The sequence below is a fragment of the Argentina anserina genome, chromosome 3, assembly GCF_933775445.1.
Source record: "Argentina anserina chromosome 3, drPotAnse1.1, whole genome shotgun sequence".
Lineage (NCBI taxonomy): Eukaryota > Viridiplantae > Streptophyta > Magnoliopsida > Rosales > Rosaceae > Argentina > Argentina anserina.
Genome location: NC_065874.1, coordinates 18561848 through 18582185, shown reverse-complemented (window position 1 = coordinate 18582185; position 20338 = coordinate 18561848). Strand labels below are relative to the sequence as shown.

At 38.4% G+C, this 20338-nt stretch overlaps 1 protein-coding gene across 1 annotated transcript; it reads right to left on the bottom strand.

Annotated features, from left to right (window-relative positions):
* Window positions 1–1150: 1150 nt before the first annotated feature.
* LOC126786823 (protein FAF-like, chloroplastic) lies at window positions 1151–3405 on the bottom strand. The gene is made up of 2 exons (XM_050512775.1): window positions 3247–3405; window positions 1151–3114 (listed from the first exon to the last, which is right to left on the bottom strand). The coding sequence occupies exon 2, from the start codon at window positions 3055–3057 to the stop codon at window positions 1435–1437; it is 1623 nt and encodes a 540-aa protein (XP_050368732.1). The 5' UTR covers window positions 3058–3114; window positions 3247–3405; the 3' UTR covers window positions 1151–1434.
* Window positions 3406–20338: the final 16933 nt, after the last annotated feature.

Here is a 20338-nt window from a genome sequence, read left to right as displayed (position 1 = left end):
GTTGATGAAAATCGGTATTGTTCTCCATACATTCCTTTGATGGTACCATCGGCTGTGCTCCAATCCCTACCCTGAATTGTGTTGCTTCCTGAAACTACCCAAAAAATAAAGCACTGATGCACCGGTTTAGCTCTGGAACATGCACCAACACTAGGAAGACCATGTTCTTTCCCAAATAGAGCGGGAGAAGTAGGTGTTGCTTAGTAATTAGCAATGGTAGAAATGCTTGCTTTTGGGAAGATGCATTCACTGCCTTGGGTTTTGGGAAGATCCTCAAACCATTCCAACAACATTTTCTTAGAAGGGCACTATTATCTCACATGCCAGTTATGCTTTACTACATGAAGAAGTCCATGAAGAACTGAAATTCGATGTTCTTTGTCATTGATAAGTGCGCATCAACAAACTCAAGTTACCTTGAGCCTCGAGTGTGGGAAAATAAACAAGCTTTCCATTAGTTGTTTTTTTGTTTGTTTGTTAATTGAACTGTTAATGTGAGTTACATTTATGAGATAAAATTAACAGGTCGCTCATGATGTAGCATGAGTCGATAATGGACAGTTGGTTATGAACATTAGAGGTTAGAATTACTGTTAGTGTAGGTCGTATTGCATGAGTTGCATGTAACCTATTCTTGTGCATTGTAAGAAAAGTAACTCCTATATACAATTTTTAGCTTGGAAGATTCTTCATCTAGTAGTTTACAAGAATGAGTCATAGAAAGGCACACTAAAAATGGAAGCTATCCACTGCCTAATTTAGCATGAGCAGGGGTAAATTTTCTTAGATAAAATTAAGGCCCTATGAAGGGTTTTGCTTAATTATATCAGTTAGCATCCCTGCATTCTAGACCTAATGGATGTAGCTCGAGTCCAGAATCTCCTTCAAACAGAAACAGTGTTGATGTTCTGGATAAAAATATATGGTTTTGACAAAAGAAAAAAAAAGTGAGACTCATAATTCAACACATACCAACCAAAGTAGAACATATCAAGCGTAGTGGATCACGATGTATGTAAACGTCCATTACCCCAGACACGACCCTTATTGGAATCCCATTGGCTATGTTTTGAAACAACACAATCATAATATCTTAGACATAGAAGACAGTACTCCAAAGTTAATTAAAGATGACGCTGGGATTTTGTTGTAGATACAACAACAGAGGGAATTTATATAAACCATATCATATTATAATAATGGCACGCACATAATTGAAATGTCTGCTGCTATCTTTCTATGTGATCATTGTTTGATCCTCTAAAGCAAAGTTGTCGTCTCTCCCTTCCATTTTGTTTATTAATTGACTACACAAACCTTACGAGCTAGAGAGGACCGATAGCGTAAATTAATAATGGGTAGCAACAAGTAACAATGGATTCGGATCAACACTTGAAAGGGTTAATTCGGAGAGGATGTGAATTATGATGATGATCAAGAAGTGGCAATGCAGTAAGGCTCCCAGAAGAAAAGAGACCTTATTGGCTCTTTGCAACCCTTTGACAAAGGAACCATATGATCCTCTTTGTTGCCTCTCAGAACCAGCAACTGTTGCTGATTTGCCATGGGGTCCTTGCTCTTCATCGGTGGAGAACCTGCTTGAGAAAGACGGTTGAGTGCTGCTGTGGGCTTGGTGCGCCAGTAGTACTCGTAAGCATTCAAAGACGCTGCGGTGGCGACTGTGGCGGTCGCTGCGGTGGGTGACTTAGGTATCAACCGAGCCACACGGCCGGGCCGTGGTGGAAGGGATTGTGCTAATGGGGTTGGCTTCATTGTTACCTCCTCCTCATCCCCTCCATACTTAACTACTTGATTAAACTTGTTAGCAGCCCACCCATGACTCCTATTAGCCAATCCAATCGGCTTTTTCATCATTAGTGCTAGCCTATGAACATTTGTCACCCTACTTGCCAACATTTTTGGTGCTTCCTCCATCGCAATCTCTATTTCCTTGGTTCCACTTTCTTTTCCTACTATTCTCTCAACGTCAACTTCCTCCTCCTTCTCTCTGCTATCCTCATCATCCTCCTCATCCTCATCCTCAGTGTCGCTATCCTCAAAGTTGGCAAGTTTCTCCTCGAACTCTTCCTCTTTCTGCTTTTCAGCAACAACTTCTTCACTCTCTGAGTACTCCTCACAGGAGCTTGGAGTAGCACTCACAAAAGTAAGGACAAGGCGGCCGTCTTGGCGTTGAGCACGGAAGTTATTGGTAGAAGGTATCGACACGGCTTCAAGTACCACTCGCCCGTTGTCCCGGTGAGTCTTGATGCGAAGTGAGGCGCCATCGGTACCCGATAAAGATGGGATAGGAGGAGGAAATGATCGAGCCACCGCAGCTGATTTCTTGGCAGGAGCAGCAGCAGCAGCAGCGTTGTACTTGACAACTCGAAACTCTTCCACATGCGAAACTGCATGTATACTCACTTGTTTCTCTTGATCTTCTTGTTGTCGCTGAACCTCTGCCACTTGTCCTTCCTCTTTGCGCTCGACTACTATGTCACCGATTTCTGAAAAAGGGTATGATGCAAAGCCTTCAGAACCAGTCTCGGAGCCGAGGCTTTCAGTGCACACTTCAAGACTCTTTCCTTTCAAAGAGCTCGATTGTTTTTTAACAAGAGGATGTACATAAGGTGCTTCTGCAACCACCGACTTGTTTGCTTCGTTTTCTGCTCCATCCTTTTGAGTCACCAGTGAGCTCCAGATGTCGAACTGTCCCTCGGCCATCTCTTTCTTCTTCTGAATCTGATCAGCTTGATCGATGGGGGTCCATATATGGAACATCTTCTGTTGTTGAGCCTTCCTGTTTCGGAAACACTCCTCATCCTCATCGGAGGAGGATGAGTTGCTGTCCTCTACAGATATGGAGAGCTCTTTAGAGGATGCAATCTTTTTCATGGGAGAGAAGAAACCATGTTGACCCAGCCATTTCTTGGACGACATGTCGGCCGACAGTGTACGTCGCAGAGAGGCAGCTTTGGTTCTTTCGCAATCGGAGCCGAGAATGGTGACGATCCCCTGCTTCTCAGTGACTTGGGCTTCTTGCTCCATGTTCTTCATGAAGTTAGAAGATGAGTGTAAACTCTTGCTTAGAATCTTATATTCAGAGAATAAATGCTGCACAAATATAACACCAAAACAACAATCAGAAAAACCATCTTGTATTCAGTGAAATGCGTTATCAGTACTTGCTGCAGGCATGTAATCGATTATATACAATCTATAAGAAAAGAAAGAATGAATAATTACCTGATGGATGTGAAGAGAGCTAAGCAAACAGGTAGCACCCAACAGAGGTCTGCTAAGATGTAGCTATAGACCACTGAAGGGTTGCGATTTAAATGAGTTGCAGAGAAATCAATATATGATGAGTAAGAATATGAGTTGCAGGGGGATGATGTTTATGGGTTTGTGGTGTGGCTGATGGCAAAGATGGGAGGGGGAATGTGGGTATTTGTAGGGTGCCAAAAGGAGTTTGGAACCGTGTGCATTGGGACCCCTCGAGGCCACCATGAATTAGACCTTTTCTTTCTCCTATGGTATTATTTCCCTTTTAAGAAAAGGCAAAGGGGTTAACAAGAAGAACCAAGAGTTGGGACTTAAAGGGGATGATGATCTTAGTTTGTTTTTGATTTTGAACGAATCGTAACCAAACTCAAACCTTATTTATGGTTTTTACTTTGGATTCATTTCAAAATTTCGTTCTTGGGTGCATTACGTTTTCAGAGCAATTTTGCATGTCCCATGATATTATATGTAACTTATTATGTTCTTCAAAAATAAAATATCTCCTTGTAAAAGCTCTCTTTGAATTTCCCTTTCTCCACCATAAGAATTAGTTTTTGATACAGTAGGTATGTTTGTATTCTATGAATTGTGTTCGATCATTTTGCAAATTATCTAGAAGCGTATTGGAAATTAAAATATCTATGCATGAAAGAGTGGTAGTTCATAAGCTAGGTTTTGGTAAAATATCCGAGTAAAGATAGAAAAGCTTATGAATGGAAAGATGCTATAACAAAATTAAGAAACTTCGTCCATTTATGCCCTAACTTTGTGCAAATATATGTCGACAGTGGGAAGTGATGCAGGGCAACGAAAATGGGGCATTGACCCTTAACTGATTAGTTATAATCGTAGTCATGTCATCCATGCACATTAGTGGCATTACAAATTATAACACGCTTGTAGAAATTCGTGAAAGCTGGTATACATGCACCCTGCTGCTGCTGCACCTGTCGTAGCCTTAAAATTTTAAGTGTGCCCTAGTCCAGTCCTGGAAATGCCAATACATATGATGCACTGATGAGATCTATCTTCAGGATTGGATGCCCTTTTGGTGTCCAATCTCCACTGATTGTTTCTGTGCAAATCTTCTTTTGCAGATTATATTTTCCCTGAAAAGTTTACCCCGGCCATATGCACTGTGATTCCACCAACCAGCTGTAATTGTATGTGAATGATATACTCTCGATTTATCATCACTATGCATCAATCAAATTAGTAAACCTGAATTATGCATACATACTAAAATGAACACATGACAACGTTGATTTTGAAAGTAAGAATTAAGAACAAGAGTGATCACGACAAGAATTCTGAGTGATGCCCCACTACTGCAGTCCCACTCAGAGCCAAAATCGAAAAAAAATTATAGGCAGTGCTAGCTACCATGCATTATAAACCCAAAATTACCAATTAGAGGTAAAGGCGCGCAAGAAAAATATTGGCTTAAGGAAGAAGCAAAGGAATCACTTTCAGATAGGTACATGATTGGGCGGCCAGAAACCTCACACAAAGAAAAGAACTTGAAAAGAAAGAATCCCACATCATAATTCTTCTTTTATAGAAATTTTTTGCGAATAATAGCAAAGAATAATTGTATGTGGAAACAATTAAAGCCGGTCACCCCGGCCAACTGGATTTTTGGACCTTCTTTTGCATACGTAGCAGTTGCACCAGTAGGAATAATTGATATAATGTCTGTATATGTTTCTGTATTTATATATGTGGATGAAGAAGATGCCAATACTCATACATACTCAAAAGTTAGTGATGTTGAGCTACCGAATAACACTACCATGAAGAATACATACAGAGAGAGAGAGAGAGAGAGAGAGAGAGAGAGAGAGAGAGGTAGCCGCAGAAAAATGAATGAATTGATATATGATTTATGCTTTTGCCACAAACCGAGGAAGGCAAAGAAGAACCATGGATTCGCCTTGTCTGCCTATAAAGCAATACCACTCAAACCTACAAAGCTTATCTATGGGATGATGGATCTAGCTAGGCAGCTCTGTTTTAGAGTGTTTCGCTGGGTTTCCTTTTAACAATTGAACTCAGCTGTACGTGGTCAATTTGCACTCTTTCTATATATGTGTTTAGATATTTAAATAGGGAGGCTGGGAGGGGAGTTCCTTTCGGTCAGAATGAATGTTTGTTGATATTATCACAAAGTGAAAGGTCTTACAGACTAATTAGTTAGAGTTTTTTTCACCAACAGTCCCTCAATTCTGGTGTACCTACCAATGTGATATCTCAACTCTTAATCGTACCAATGTGATACCCAGACTCTAGTATTGCTATCATTGAAGTACTTCCGTCAGTTTTTTTCAACTTCTCCGTCATCTTGGTGACGTGGCAAGTACGTGAGACCCACAAAGAGGGTTAAAAGATAAAATTAACCACATCTGAGAGGAGCAATGTTTTTCCCGCCCTTTACCTTGAGAAAGACACCCAACAATTCTAATTTTGGCGCCAATTTTCCCTCCCTATTCCTTAATTTGTGTCTCTTATCTAAACTAAAGAACTACCGCCAACCAGTCGACCACAATCTGATAAAACCTAGATCAATCTCATTTTCTATTTTTACCCTAGCACTTGTTAAACTAACAGAATAAATATAGAATTTTATATGGAACATCTCATTTCCACAATCTCATAAGAATATAGAAACACATAACTTAATGAAATTCAACTACATGTTTAAGTACAATTAGTTCTTACAAGCAAAAATCATGGCAGATCAACATAAAAGGTGGCAACTAATGGTACTTAACACATGTATTTGAATTTCGTTAAGTTATGTGTTTCTATATTCTTATGAGATTGTGGAAATGAGATGTTCCATATAAATTTCTATATTTATTCTGTTAGTTTAACAAGTGCTAGGGTAAAAATAGAAAATGAGATTGATCTAGGTTTTATCAGATTGTGGTCGACTGGTTGGCGGTAGTTCTTTAGTTTAGATAAGAGACACAAATTAAGGAGTAGGGAGGGAAAATTGGCGCCAAAATTGGAATTATTGGGTGTCTTTCTCAAGGTAAAGGGCGGGAAAAACATTGCTTCTCTCAGATGGGGTTAATTTTGTCTTTTAACCCTCTTTGTAGGCCTCACATACTTGCCACGTCACCAAGATGACGGAGAAGTTGAAAAAAACTGACGGAAGTACTTCAATGATAGCAATACTAGAGTCTGGGTATCACATTGGTACGATTAAGAGTTGAGGTATCACATTGGTAGGTACACCAGAATTGAGGGACTGTTGGTGAAAAAAACTCAATTAATTAAGCTATGTTAAGACTTAAGACTTATATAAGAGTAAATAATGTTAGGAAAACAAATCGAGCACAATATTATCTCTAAATGCGTACTAAAATAAATATCAATTTCGACTCGATCATATCTTGTCATTTATTGAGTATATGTCCCTTGATAGAAGTTGTCTCTCAACTCACCTATAATTAATTAACTGTAACGGGTAGACTTAAAGATTAGCTGATTAGACTCGATGAATCCATTTGATCCAGCTAAAGCTTAGCAATTGTATATGATATGCTGAATATATACATATGATATGCCTATAGTGTAGTTGATAAGAAGAAATTATGAACTCATTATGGGATGAGTCCATGATGCATCCTAAGCGCCTATATAAATCAGACATTAGTCCATGTACGTGTTAACTAGGCAAAACATGCAACTCAGTTTCATAATGTTCACAGTTGTATTACATATAAGACACTGGTTTTAGTATTGCTCTGGTAGTAGGAGTGGACAAACTGACCCGAAAACCGAAAAAATTGGACTCGAATTCAAACTGAATCCGAAAAAACTGAAATCCGAATAAAACCGAACCGAAAATAAACAAACCGAACCGAACCGATTCTATTTGGGTTGGGTTTTGGGTTCAGTCCCTTAGAAACCGAACCGACCCGAAAAATCCGAAGTCAATGGTCAACGTTACAAAACGACATCACTTTGTCATATTTATAATTTTACATTATTATTATTATTTTTAAAATAAAAAAAAATAGTGTAGTCGGCCTTACAGCTGCATCTAATTTCTAACTTAATTGACCTAATGTATAAGAGGCGCATTATTTAGCCATCTTGTTTCCTTCATATAGTCGCTTCATAATGCGATAATTTTATTTTAAACCTAATATAAATGTTATGATACATTAGTTGACACTTAGGCAATCGCCAACTCTAATTCGAAATATGGTCGATCGACACAAGCAGATGTGATCGGTATATATATCTAGGGACCACGTAAAAATTTCATCCATTTTGGACATGGTTTGACCGTTCGTACCTACGGTTAACTAAAAAAGAGGCGTTTTGACATATTGAAACCCCATTGACCGGGGTTTTGCCAAATAGATTTCTTCAGTGCGACCGCGCACGATAGGTAACAAAAATTAGGTGATTTCAGATATGCAAACGGCTTTCGGCGTTCGCATATTTGTAATAGGTCCTCCCTTAAGGCATAATAGTGGTGTTTTCGATTTACCGAAAATTCCGACGATCAAATGAGGTCTGAATTGGATGAAATTTTTATAGGGTCACTAAATATATATACCGATCGATCCCTAGATTTCTTCAGTGCGACCGCGCACGATAGGTAACAAAAATTAGGTGACTTCAGATATGCAAACGGCTTTCGGCGTTCGCATCTTTGTAATAGGTCCTCCCTTAGGGCATAATAGTGGTGTTTTCGATTTACCGAAAATTCCAACGGTTAAATGAGGTCTGCATTGGATGAAATTTTTATAGGGTCACTAAATATATATACCGATGATATTGGATGGTATCGATTGATCCCGAGAAGTTTCCATCATATAGTCGCTTCATAATGCGATAGTTTTATTATAAATCTAATATAAAGGTATGATACATTAGTGGACACTTCGGCGGTCGATAACTCCAGTTCGAAATATGGTCGATCGACACCAGCAGATGTGATCAGTATATATAGTTAGGGAACCCGTAAAAATTTCATCCGTTTTGGATATTGATTGACAGTCCGTACCTATGGTCAACAAAAAAAAAGGCGTTTTGACATATTAAAATCCTCATTGACCGGGGCTTTTCCAAACGGGTTTTTTTGGTGCCACTGCACACAATCGGTGACAAAAATTAGGTGATTTCATATATGCAAACGGCTTTTAGTGTTCGCATTTTGGTATTGGGTCTTCCCTTATGACATATTAGTGTTGTTTTCGGGTAAAAGCCCATCGGGCTTGCGGCACTCGGCGAGCTTTTCGGATCCACGGGTTAAATGATGAGGCATAAGTCAATTAGGTATGGAATAATCATTAGACCATTAGTTTTTCATTTTTATGTTAAATTTTGTATTTTAAATATTACGTATTTTACATACGGGTAAAACCGAATAAAAACCGAACCGTACGGGTTGGGTTGGGTTGTGGGTCACAGTCTCTAAAATAGAAAAACCGAACCGAACCGAACCGAATTTAAAATTTGGGTTGGGTTATGGGTTTTGTCCAAAACCGAACCGAATGGACCCGTGTCCACCCCTATCTGGTAGTGGCTTGTTTAGTGGTGGTTGATTGTTGATTGAAATGCAATATGCACAAGACTGAGGTGATATGATGAAGGAATACAGTACGATTCGTATTTGGTATTAAATGCACATCTTACCTATATTGATAATAATATTAATAATATATTATTATTATTATTATTATTATTATTGTTATGTGTATTGATCTTATTTTTTTAGTAGAATGTTAATCCGATTTGATACTCAATAAACAATACAAATAGTAACACACCCATTAAGGCTGACAATAAGAGTCATTTTCTTAAAACCCCAGCACTTAACTGCCCCTAGATCCCAAATAAACAAACGTACATTATAACAACTTTATTTCAGCAATCTTGAAACACTTAGAAAAACAATTTCAAGCAAGCTAATCAAGACTACTCTCTACTCAACATAATTCTCAACTACTTTCTCTCTACTAGGGTTTACTCCATGCGAGAGTCTGATTGAGGTGTGGCAGAGATGGCGACCAAGAGCGTAGTGGATCTCTTCACGTCATCGGAGGAGGTTGATCTGAACCTAGGCGAGGGTGGGGAAGATTTCTCCGACCCATGTGTGTACCTGTGTGGACGACTGCTATCCGAAAAACTAGTGGTCATTCAATCCTTCTTCTCGGCAACGATGTTCGAAGCATGGAGAGGGTCTTCATCCGACAAGAGGAGGAAGGGCATTTTGTGTTCCAATTCAAGGAGGTAGAGGTATAGCTGAGGGTCCTCCACTGCGGCCCATGGTATTTCAACAATGCCATGCTACTGTTGGCAGAATACGATGGGATCAGTACGCCGTTGAAGGTTACCATGCATCGTTTGGTAAGTGTGGGTGGCTTTGCGGGGGCTGAGAATGGGTATGCTAACTGATAAAGTCCTCAAATGCCTTGAAGGTTTGCTCGGCTTCGTCCTTGAGGATGATGAAGCAGCGCTGCCAAGAAAGGCAGATATGTAGCAGATTCAACTGGTGCACTATGTGCGCTGCCGTATTCTCTCTCAACGCATCTTCCACTACTTGAAAGAAATATCTGTGGAACTGAATCTCAGATATGAGAAGTGTAAGGGTATATGTAAAGCTTGTGGGATTTTCTCCAATGGTGGTGGTTTGTGCGATCAGAAGTTAAAGCTGAGTGTTGGGGGGACGACGGCAGGAGTCGGTGGAGGGTCCAGAGAATAGTCTCCGCTCTTCGGCGGTGGTCATGGTTCACCCTTTGATTATTTTCTTCTTATCTATGTTATGTTCTTACCTTGTATCTTTATACTTACTAAAACCTTATTCTCAATTGTGGATACATCTTCAATGCTACCAATAAAAACAATGACAATGAAAGAAGTACATAGGAAAAAAGGTTTAAATTTGAAGAGTTTCTCTTACTTTCTTATAAATAATTGAGATTGTATAATTTCTTTATAATAGCCACAACAATCAATTTTCTTAGAATAAATGTAATACCCGAAAACTATAGCAGAAGTTTATTATACTAATTATACTAAGGGATATATATACTTATCAATTTAAAAAAAGAAAAGAAAAAGGAAGTCGGTTTAGACCGACAGAGGGAAAGAGAAAAAAACAAAAAGACTGGCATGGGAAGGGGATACCTCGACTCGGCTTCTCTCTCTCTCTCTCTCTCTCTCTCTCTCTCTCTCTCTCTCTCTCTCTCTCTCTCTCTCTCCATAAAATTTATCGTCGAGCACTGTCGCCATGGACGACGTCGTTATCTGTGGGAACCGATCTACAAGACCATGCCCAAAAACTTTCTCATATTCTCCTCTATAAAACCGTTCCCCGATTTCAGTACTTGGTGTGTTTGGAATTATTTTTCTTGATTTATTTTGGGTTGGGATGTCACAATGAAAATTGTTCTATAGAAATTTTTATTAGCATGCATTAAGTCCCCGTTTAATAGCACCCACGAGGCGTTAGAGAACCAAACCAACTTAGATGCTTAAGGCACACTCGGGAGTACAACAAATTATCACAGAACTGTGGACAATGAAACAACAAAACCATAAGCTTGTAATTGACAGACATTGTATGCACATTAATTAGTTACCATACCTTATTTTCTTAATTAACAAAAAAAAAGTTTTAGTTTTTTCTATGAGCACTAAAAAATCTGTAGAAGTCGATCAATATGAATTATGTGGATTTCATGAATCAATAGAAATATGTAGAAATCAGCCAAACGTCTGTGGTTGAAGTCAGTGATTTTAACAATTATATGAAAGTCTGTGACCTTTATAACAATCCGTGAATTTTCTAAAAAGTTTGTCAATTAAAATAAGTCCACAAAAATCCAAACACAATACACTCTCCTAAATGCTTTGATATTGATTTATTCCATTATCATTATTTAAGATACCCCTAACAACGAAGTCAACTTCCTACTTAAAAGCGTGGTCGGCTCACAAGCTAATACAAAAACAATTAAAATAAAAAATGCCTAAAATTTTAAATTAGGGATGATAAAATGATAGAGAATATGTGATTCGAACAATAACATTTTATTTCACCATAAAAACTGTAATTGTTTAATTGTTTGTACATTCATTGATTCGGAATTAACTCATCAACATATATCAGGATTATTCATGGAATCAGTCTACTTTTCATAATTTCATCCTCATCATTAACTTAAACGTACAGTGTGCTTTAATATATATACTTTTTAAAAACCTTGTGATTTACTATTTGGAAAAATGCTTGTAATTTGCTCGTATTATAGTATTATTAACTTCATCAATACGTTAGAAAATCAATAGAATTAATTTGCATCAGTATCTAAGAACTCGTATATATAGTAGATTTCTAATTTTTAGACCAGCTCTTTCTCGTATCTTTAATTTTCTTTACTTAAGGAGTTAAGGGAAAATTTGCTTGTTTTGCGCTTTAGAAATGTTATGCTAAACTTGGAATGGGGAAATACTTACGTGCAGGGGCGGATCTAGGGGGTTTTAGGGGGGGCTCAAGTCCCTCCAAGAATTTGAGAAATAATTAACTAAATGGTGAAAATGTTGCTGCTGCTGCACTACAACTTGTTGATTCTGTGGATTTAAATTTTCCAGGTGATTGGTCATCTGTACGCAGGAGTTAGGTGAGAGTGTGAGACTCTTATGATCAATATATCCAAACAGTTTTGAAGACTCTTTCACAATGTCACCCATTATAAATGTCATGTGTTCATATGGTGTAGTTTTGTATTTTTGGTTTTGAAATTTGTTAATATCAAGCTCATCTAAGATCAAATTCCAACAAATGTAATTTTTTGTGTCTATTTTTCCATTTACTTCTAATCTTCCTTGATTTCATCAACTTGTAATTAATCTATTTTATTTTCATTGGACATTAATTTTGATTAAGCTCTTTGATCAATTCCAAAAAATTTCTTTGCAATCGACTAAATTTATGGTAATTATAAATGGATTGTTATTTTCACATCAACAAGGTATACATCTAATACATTATAGTTAAATATTTTATGTGCTGCAAATTTCTATCATTTCGGTCGTTAAGGAAAAAAATTCAAGTCCCCCCCCCCGAATTGTGAATCCTGGATCCGCCACTGCTTACGTGCATGCTAATTAATGGGACTCGCCCTTTGAAGCTATTATATTGTTATCAAATTAAGGGATTCCACAGGTCATGCTATAAGTCTCATGTAGGAATAAAGGCATTGTTACGTTGTGATGATGCCTCGATCGATCATGACCTTGCTAATTGATTGACAATTGCAACTGTCATTAGGTTTTTATATATCCCTTAGTGGTTGACATCAAACCTAATTCCTTTTGTATCAATTTATGGTCGTTGATCGATATCAATCTATATTGCGCACATACCTGCCATTTAATTTGTGGTTGCTTAGTCCGATTGCTTCACATATGTTAAACAAACCATGCCAATTAATGCATTTTTGTGGTTCTCTCTTTTCTGTAATAAGACCGATGATATAAAACGTACTAAGAGCTAAGCGCACTTAGCTTAAGCTTTACTATATTCAGAGTCTTTCTTCAATTGACTTTTTATTTTATTCGGTCAGAGGTACTTACATATAGCTTTGCCACGGACATACGATGGCTTCTACTCTCTTTTTTAGGGTTTTCGACACTAGTTAACGGTCTTACTAACTTCAAGTTGTATTAATATCTGTATGTTAATTTAGCAACCATACGTTTTTGCAGTTAACAAGTACTATGCGGTTCGACGTCTTCTTGCTAACCCTTCTCGGTATGGTTCGTAGGTACTGGGTTATTATATATCTTGTGATCTCGGATTGTGAAGAAAGAATATTGCTCTAAAGCCAACATACTTTCATACTTGACCAACAGAAAGCTATAAAGAAAGATAAATTAATTCTCTTAAATTAACTATTAATAAAATTAATTCGGTAATGGATATATAGCAATTTTTTATTTTGTTTTTTTTATGACTTTGTTCCGGGAGAATTATTATTTTACCTTTATGTGTATCTTAGTCTATTTAGGTTTTCTGTTAGAGATAAATTTATCTCTATAATAGATTAGGATTCCAGATCTTATGAGATTTAGGTCTATGTAATGCATATATATATAGACTCACTTATCATTTAATAAAGTTACAGTTATTATCCAAATTACTCTCATATTTATTATACTGCATCTCGTTATCATGTATTTTGCCCTAAAACTCTGAATTTTTAGAGCCCTAGAAAAACCAATAGAAAAATCCCTATTTCCTCCTTTTCTTTGCCGGCCATCCTTATTTTCCAGCTACCGGCGTCATTTTTCGTCAACGCTCCTCGTCGGCAACATCCTTGCACTGCTCCCTAGCTTTCGACCGCACCACCGTAGTTCCTGCAGACCATTGCAACCCCTGCCCCCGCAGCCCTTGCATATAGCCTCGCTGCTTTGTAGGGCCTCCTATGGATTCGCCCCGCAAAATCAACTCTTTTCGTAGTATGACCCCGCATCAAAGCTTTCAAAATTGCTCCTCCAGCATATTCACCCAAGCAACATGAACTTCAAAAGCAACAATTTCGCTTAAGAGAAGCTACTCCCGCCTTCTCTAATCTTCCAAAGGTAACTTTTAATTAACGTTCCCACTTTTGAACGTATAAATTATATCACACAATATTCGCCTTTCTTCAATCTCCCGTTGTTCTTATACCACGGATGAGGCCAAACGAGGGAACTCGCCTCTCTTCTCTTTAGTCGATGTTTTTTTTATGTGATGGTCCTCGAGGAGTCACGATTGTTTTGAAAAGGGACGTTAATCGATTTTGTGTGGTCGCCTGAGTGCACTGCTGTTTTGGGTGTGATCATGAGTATCGTCGTTTCCATCGATTTTTCTTGTGATCATATATGTCACCCCTTCTAATTATTGTCATACTTGAATCTAATCAATTTCGTGTTTATTTTGTAGATGTCGTCGCCATCGTGACCAAAATTTGACTTTCTTGATCTTGAAGGCAAGGAATACCACTACTGAGATTCCGACATGAAGCTCGCTTTCGAGAGCTGAGGGATCCAAGGCATGTTTTCCGAGCCTCTTGCTATTTTTCCCGCTATGACCAAGACTCAAGCTCTCATATTCAAGAGATGTCACATCCATACTACTCTCAAGAGGCAATATTTGAACGTAAAAGATCATAAAGAACTATGGGACAAACTATGATTACGGTACAACAACGTTAATGATAAGTTTCTCCTCGAATTGACCGTTAGATGGGATAACATCTATCTATTGGACTATAAGAGAGTGGATAATTTCAATTAGGATATGCTATGTCTGCAATCTGACCTTGGCACCATTCGTGTCATCAAGACCGACTTAGATCTTCTTTATAAGACTTTGGACACTTTTTCAATCAACTATGAGGTTCGAGCTCATACATACCGCACTCATATAGAGTGGATAACATCTATCTATTGGACTATAAGAGAGTGGATAATTTCAATTAGGATATGCTATGTCTGCAATCTGACCTTGGCACCATTCGTGTCATTAAGACCGACTTAGATCTTCTTTATAAGACTTTGGACACTTTTTCAATCAACTATGAGGTTCGAGCTCATACATACTGCACTCATATAGAGTGGATAACATCTATCTATTGGACTATAAGAGAGTGGATAATTTCAATTAGGATATGCTATGTCTGCAATCTGACCTTGGCACCATTCGTGTCATCAAGACCGACTTAGATCTTCTTTATAAGACTTTGGACACTTTTCCAATCAACTATGAGGTTCGAGCTCATACATACCGCACTCATATAGAGAGGAAAGGAAGATCCGAACTTTTGCCGACTTAATGGTGCTCTTGGCAAAGAAAGAGAGGTATTCAGAGATCCTCCTCAACAACATAATAGACCTGTTGGCACAAAAAATATTGCTACGCCACAGTTTAACTATGTAAAAGCCCTAAGCAAAAGAATGAAGCGAGAAACTCTCTATACCAGCAACAAGGCAACACTTGAACCTGTGATGGTGGTAGCACTGCACCCTTTAGGGAAGGCTGTCCCCATCCGAACCAACAAGGAGACACGCCTCCTTCTGCCTCCATCTCATGGGAATTCTCCTTGCTTCAAATGTGGCTCCTTCAAGCATTTCAATCGTGATTGTCGAGCTAGCAAGGAGATAATCAAGGCATACTATACCTATAAGAAATTTCTATAACCCGAATCGAATTATCAGGATCAAGAACTTGAGATCGAGACTCACCCATTTCCATGAAGCCCGAGCCCTTTGCTTACAAGGCTAAGACTCCGACACTTACGATGGATACTCCAAACTTTGATTAGTTGCATTTAGCTTATTCTAGCTTTAAGATTTCAAGTATTGTTATGGCTTATCATTGTTATTTTCATTGGCTTTGTATTAGTCTTTTGATTTTGAAATTAGAAGTTCGTTTGTGATGTATTAAAAATTGTCATTCAATAAAATTTCCCGTTTCCTTGATTAGTCGATCTCTTGAGAATTTTGTTTACCTTACACTTAGAATGATAGTTAACGTTTGCAACTCATGTGGTTTTTTTAAAAAAATTGGACGCTTTTGGGTTACATGAGACCCCAATAACACTACATTATCAATTTGAAAGTTAAAAATTGGAAAATAAACCTCAGAACGTCAAATCCAACGTCTGAATGATCCTTTTTCAGATCTGGTCATTTTCGGCTAGATTTTCCGGCATTCTGCCTGTGTCTGGTAGCTCCGGCTGTTTCCATCCACTTTCCGCCGCTTTGGCTCCTTCGTCCGGCCTCTGCCGCCACTCCATGCCGGTTCTGTTGCTTCGGCCCCCATACTAGTCGGTTCTAGCCGTTGCCTGCTGGTTTTCTGGTCATCGGCGCCCACAATTTCCGACGAGTTTTTTGTCGTTTCTTATCATTTTTTCGACATATTTTTAGCTGTTTTTCTGTAGCATTTTCTCAGTCCAAATTTCATCCCATTTTGATTTATTTTCACAGGATTTCCCCATTAATTTTTTCGTTTTCTCCAAGTCCGTTATTTACACTTACCAACATTCTTGAAGTGTTTTTTTACATTGTTTTTAGATGGTTTCTTCCACCCTATTTACTGTTTGGTTTTTCATTGCTTCAATACCATGTTTTACAAACTCTTTAGTTGAAGAATGTTGTATTATTGTCATGTGATATACTCGATGGGATTACACTTTATTTTGATCCCCTTTCTTAGAATATTCTATGATATATTGTCTAGAAATATTCACCGTGTCGCTGACTCCTTAATTATTATTTTATTGATGTCCCGTGATGAAATCGAGTGTCTTTTTGATTGCGGAACCACCCACACTTTTCTATGGCACATGTAGTTTTTCATAGTTCTAGTGTTTTCAACTTATTCGATGACAAGAATGATTGGATCTAAATCCATCATTTAAGGAAAAGACACCGCTTCTTTCATGTTGCCTAATGGTATGACTTTCAACGTCATTGACGGTCTTTATGCGCCGAAGTCTCCCCACACCTTGCTATGTTTTAAGGACATACGTGCCAATGCTTTTCATCTCGATACTTCTATTGAGAATATAGAGGAACATCTTTGTGTTACCTATGAGAAAGCAGGTAAGCGGTGCATCTTAGAGAAGATGAAGAGTCTCGAAAATGGTTTGTATCTTACTTCCATTCGAATCTTTAAATTATATGCGGTCGCTCGCAAAATTTGTGATTTTGACTATTATATGCTTTGGCATGCCAGTCTTGGGCACCTTGGACGTCATATAATGATTAGAATTCTTAAGTAATCACACGGCCATCCATTTTTCAAGCCCCGAAAGTGATTGGAGGATCACCTAACCATGCTCCACACGGTGAGGTTGAGCTGACCTGTGCCCTGCACGGTAAGGCCGAGCTTGCCCTCTCGGCAGCTCCACGGCTTTCATGCCGCTAGTGGCAGCGTCCCCTCCTTCATAGGAGCTTGTGATGTCTCCCATTATTTCTAATGCCTCTTTGGCCATCTCTAATGCACATCGCTCATTTTGTTAGAAGTAATCCAGGCAGAACTTGACTCATTAAAGAAGAGAGAAGTCTTCGGAGTGGTGGAATTGACTCCAAGAGATATCAAACATGTTAGACATAAATGAGTCTTTGTTCGTAAGCATAATGAGATGAACAAGGTCGTGCGTTCTAAGGCAAGACTCATTGCGTAAGGATTCTCACGACAACCTGACATTAACTATGAGGAGACTTATTCTCTTGTCATGGACATCATTACTTTCCGCTATTTTATTAGTTTTGTAGTGTCCGAAAGCCTAAACATGCAGCTTATGGATGTGGTCACAGCCTATTTATATGGGGATCTTGACCCAGAGATATACATGAAAGCTCTAGAGGGGCTACCTTAAACTCCATCAAGTGCCTCCAGACACGGAGTGCTCATGCAGTCAGATTACGTTGTTTGTTGTACGGATTGAAGCAATTTAGAAGAATGTGGTACAATTAGTTCCACAAATACTTGAAAGAGAGAGGTTATAAGAATGATGAACTATGCCCATGCGTGTTCATACGAAAGATAAATTTCGGATTTATCATCGTTGCGGTTTACGTTGATGACATGAACATAATTAGCATCATCTTGATGAGATTGAAGAGACCATATCTTGTTTGAAGTCGGAATTTGAGATGAAGAACCGAAGGAGGACGAGAATTTTAGGGGTGGGCATAAAAAACGGAAATCCCGATCCCGTCCCGATCCCGTCCCGAAATTCATAGGGACGGGACGGGACGGAGGTATAAAAATGGTCGTCCCGTCCCGATCCCGTCCCGCTTCATAATAGTGGGATGGGACGTGGGACGAATAATTTCTATCCCGCTTCGTCCCGTCCCGTCCCACTTTTAATGAAAACTTAAAAATTCTTATATATTTGTATCAAAATGAAACTAATTTATGTTCTTAATAACTCCAAAATTATATCAAATCAAATAATATTTTGAACATAATATGCATTTTTTTTGTTAAAATTTCATTATTGAATGTTACTTTGTTATGAAAAAAATAAAAATATAGGTTTTTATTTAACTTAATAGGAAGGTGGGATTTGTCCCGTCCCGTCCCGTCCCAACCGGGATTAATCCCGAGTGGGATGCATTCTTAAAAACCCTCGTCCCGTCCCGATCCCGTCCCGATTCAAAAGAGTGGGACGGGACGTGGGATGAGCCCCGTCCCGTCCCATCCCGTCCCGTGCCCACCCCTAGAGAATTTGTCTCAGCCTTGAACTTGTGCATAGGGCAGACGCCATCCTTATCCATCAGTGAATTATACGCTAAAAATACACTTCAACCCTTCAATATGGATCTATACAGTCCATTGTCTACTCCCATGGTTGTCTGATGTCTAGATATCAAAAAACATCTATTCTGTCCTAAAGAGAATGATGTAGATATCAAAAAAACATCTATTCTGTCCTAAAGAGAATGATGAAGAAGTTATTGGTTATGCAATTCTATACCTTAGTTCAATTAGGGCACTATTGTATCTTGCTCAATGTACTAGACCGTACATATATTTCGCAATGAACTTGTTAGCTAGATTTATCTCTTTACCTATGCTACGTCATTGGAATTGTATCATACATTTTTTTCAGTACTTGAAAGGTTCCCTTGACATGAGATTGTTCTATCCATATAATAGAGAAATCACCATGATCGTACCACCTAACACCGGCGCCGCTGGCAGTCCCGGTAGCACCACCGTACACAGTAGAGTCACCGCCAGCAGTCACGGCGTGGCGGAAGACCATGGTGCCGAGAGAAAGGCGCCATCCCTCCTTACTTCTTCCCCGTATACAAAGACTTCAAACAACCTCCTAGTTAGTTATGCCGATGTAGGGTACATCTTTGACCCTCACATGGCATGTTCTCAAACCGGTTATGTGTTTAACATTAGGAATACAACGATATTTTGGTGATTCACTAAGCAATCTCTTATTGTTACTTCTTCGAATCATGCGGAGATAATCGTTCTCTATGAGCAGTTAAAGAATATGTTTGGCTACGGTCACTTGTTCGTCATATTCATGATTCTTGTGGATTAGTCTGTACAAATAATCAACCTACATGCATTTATGAAGATAATGTTGCTTGCATAGAGCAGATTAAGTTAGGTTTCATCAAGGGAGACAACACCAAGTATATTTCGCCCAAGTTTTTCTACAATGTCAACATCAAAAGTTCTTCAATGTTCATATTAATCAAATGAGTTCAGAATCCAATATTGCGGATTTGTTCACGAAGTCTTTGTCATGAAACATGTGAAGAGTATTGGGATGTGTCATTTGTCAAAACTTTAAAGTTTGGTGGTAGACTTCAAGAGGAATCTACATCACATGTCAAGATCATTAGTAGTTAGTGCATTGTGCTCTTTTTCACTTTGATCAAGCTTTTGTTTTACCCACGAGGTTTTTGTTTTGATTGATAATATTTTTACTGAAGCAACGTTGTGCGCCATGTAACCTAGGCATGTGACACAAGAGGGAGTGTTCTGGAGAATTACTATTTTACCATTGTGTGTGTCTTCGCCTATTTAAGTTTCATGTTAGAGATAGATTTGCATCTCTGTAATAGATTAGGATTCCAGATCCTACAAGATTTAAGTCTATGTAATGCATATTTATAAGCTCCTTTATCATTCAATAAAGTTACAGTTATTATCTGAATTACTCTTGTATTCATTATACTGCACCACACATTTATTTTTTGTGGAGATGCAAGAAAAGAGAAATGCAAGTGGTAATATGCTCAATAGACAATTTGAACCAATATGAACTTGCCACGTAAGATGGTGGAAGAAACTTTTGGTATGAGGTGACTACTCGTGTTGTAATAAACAAATGTTATGTAAAGGGAGACCGAGGGTTATAGACAGAAAGATTGATTGGTTGTGAATGGTGCATGTAGCTAATAGTTCTAGAGCGTATTGTCACTAGCTTACTCTTTTGTTGTGCTACTCGTGTAGCCTTAGTAACTCTTTATGTTAAGTCAACCTTACTCCTGCAACACCTGG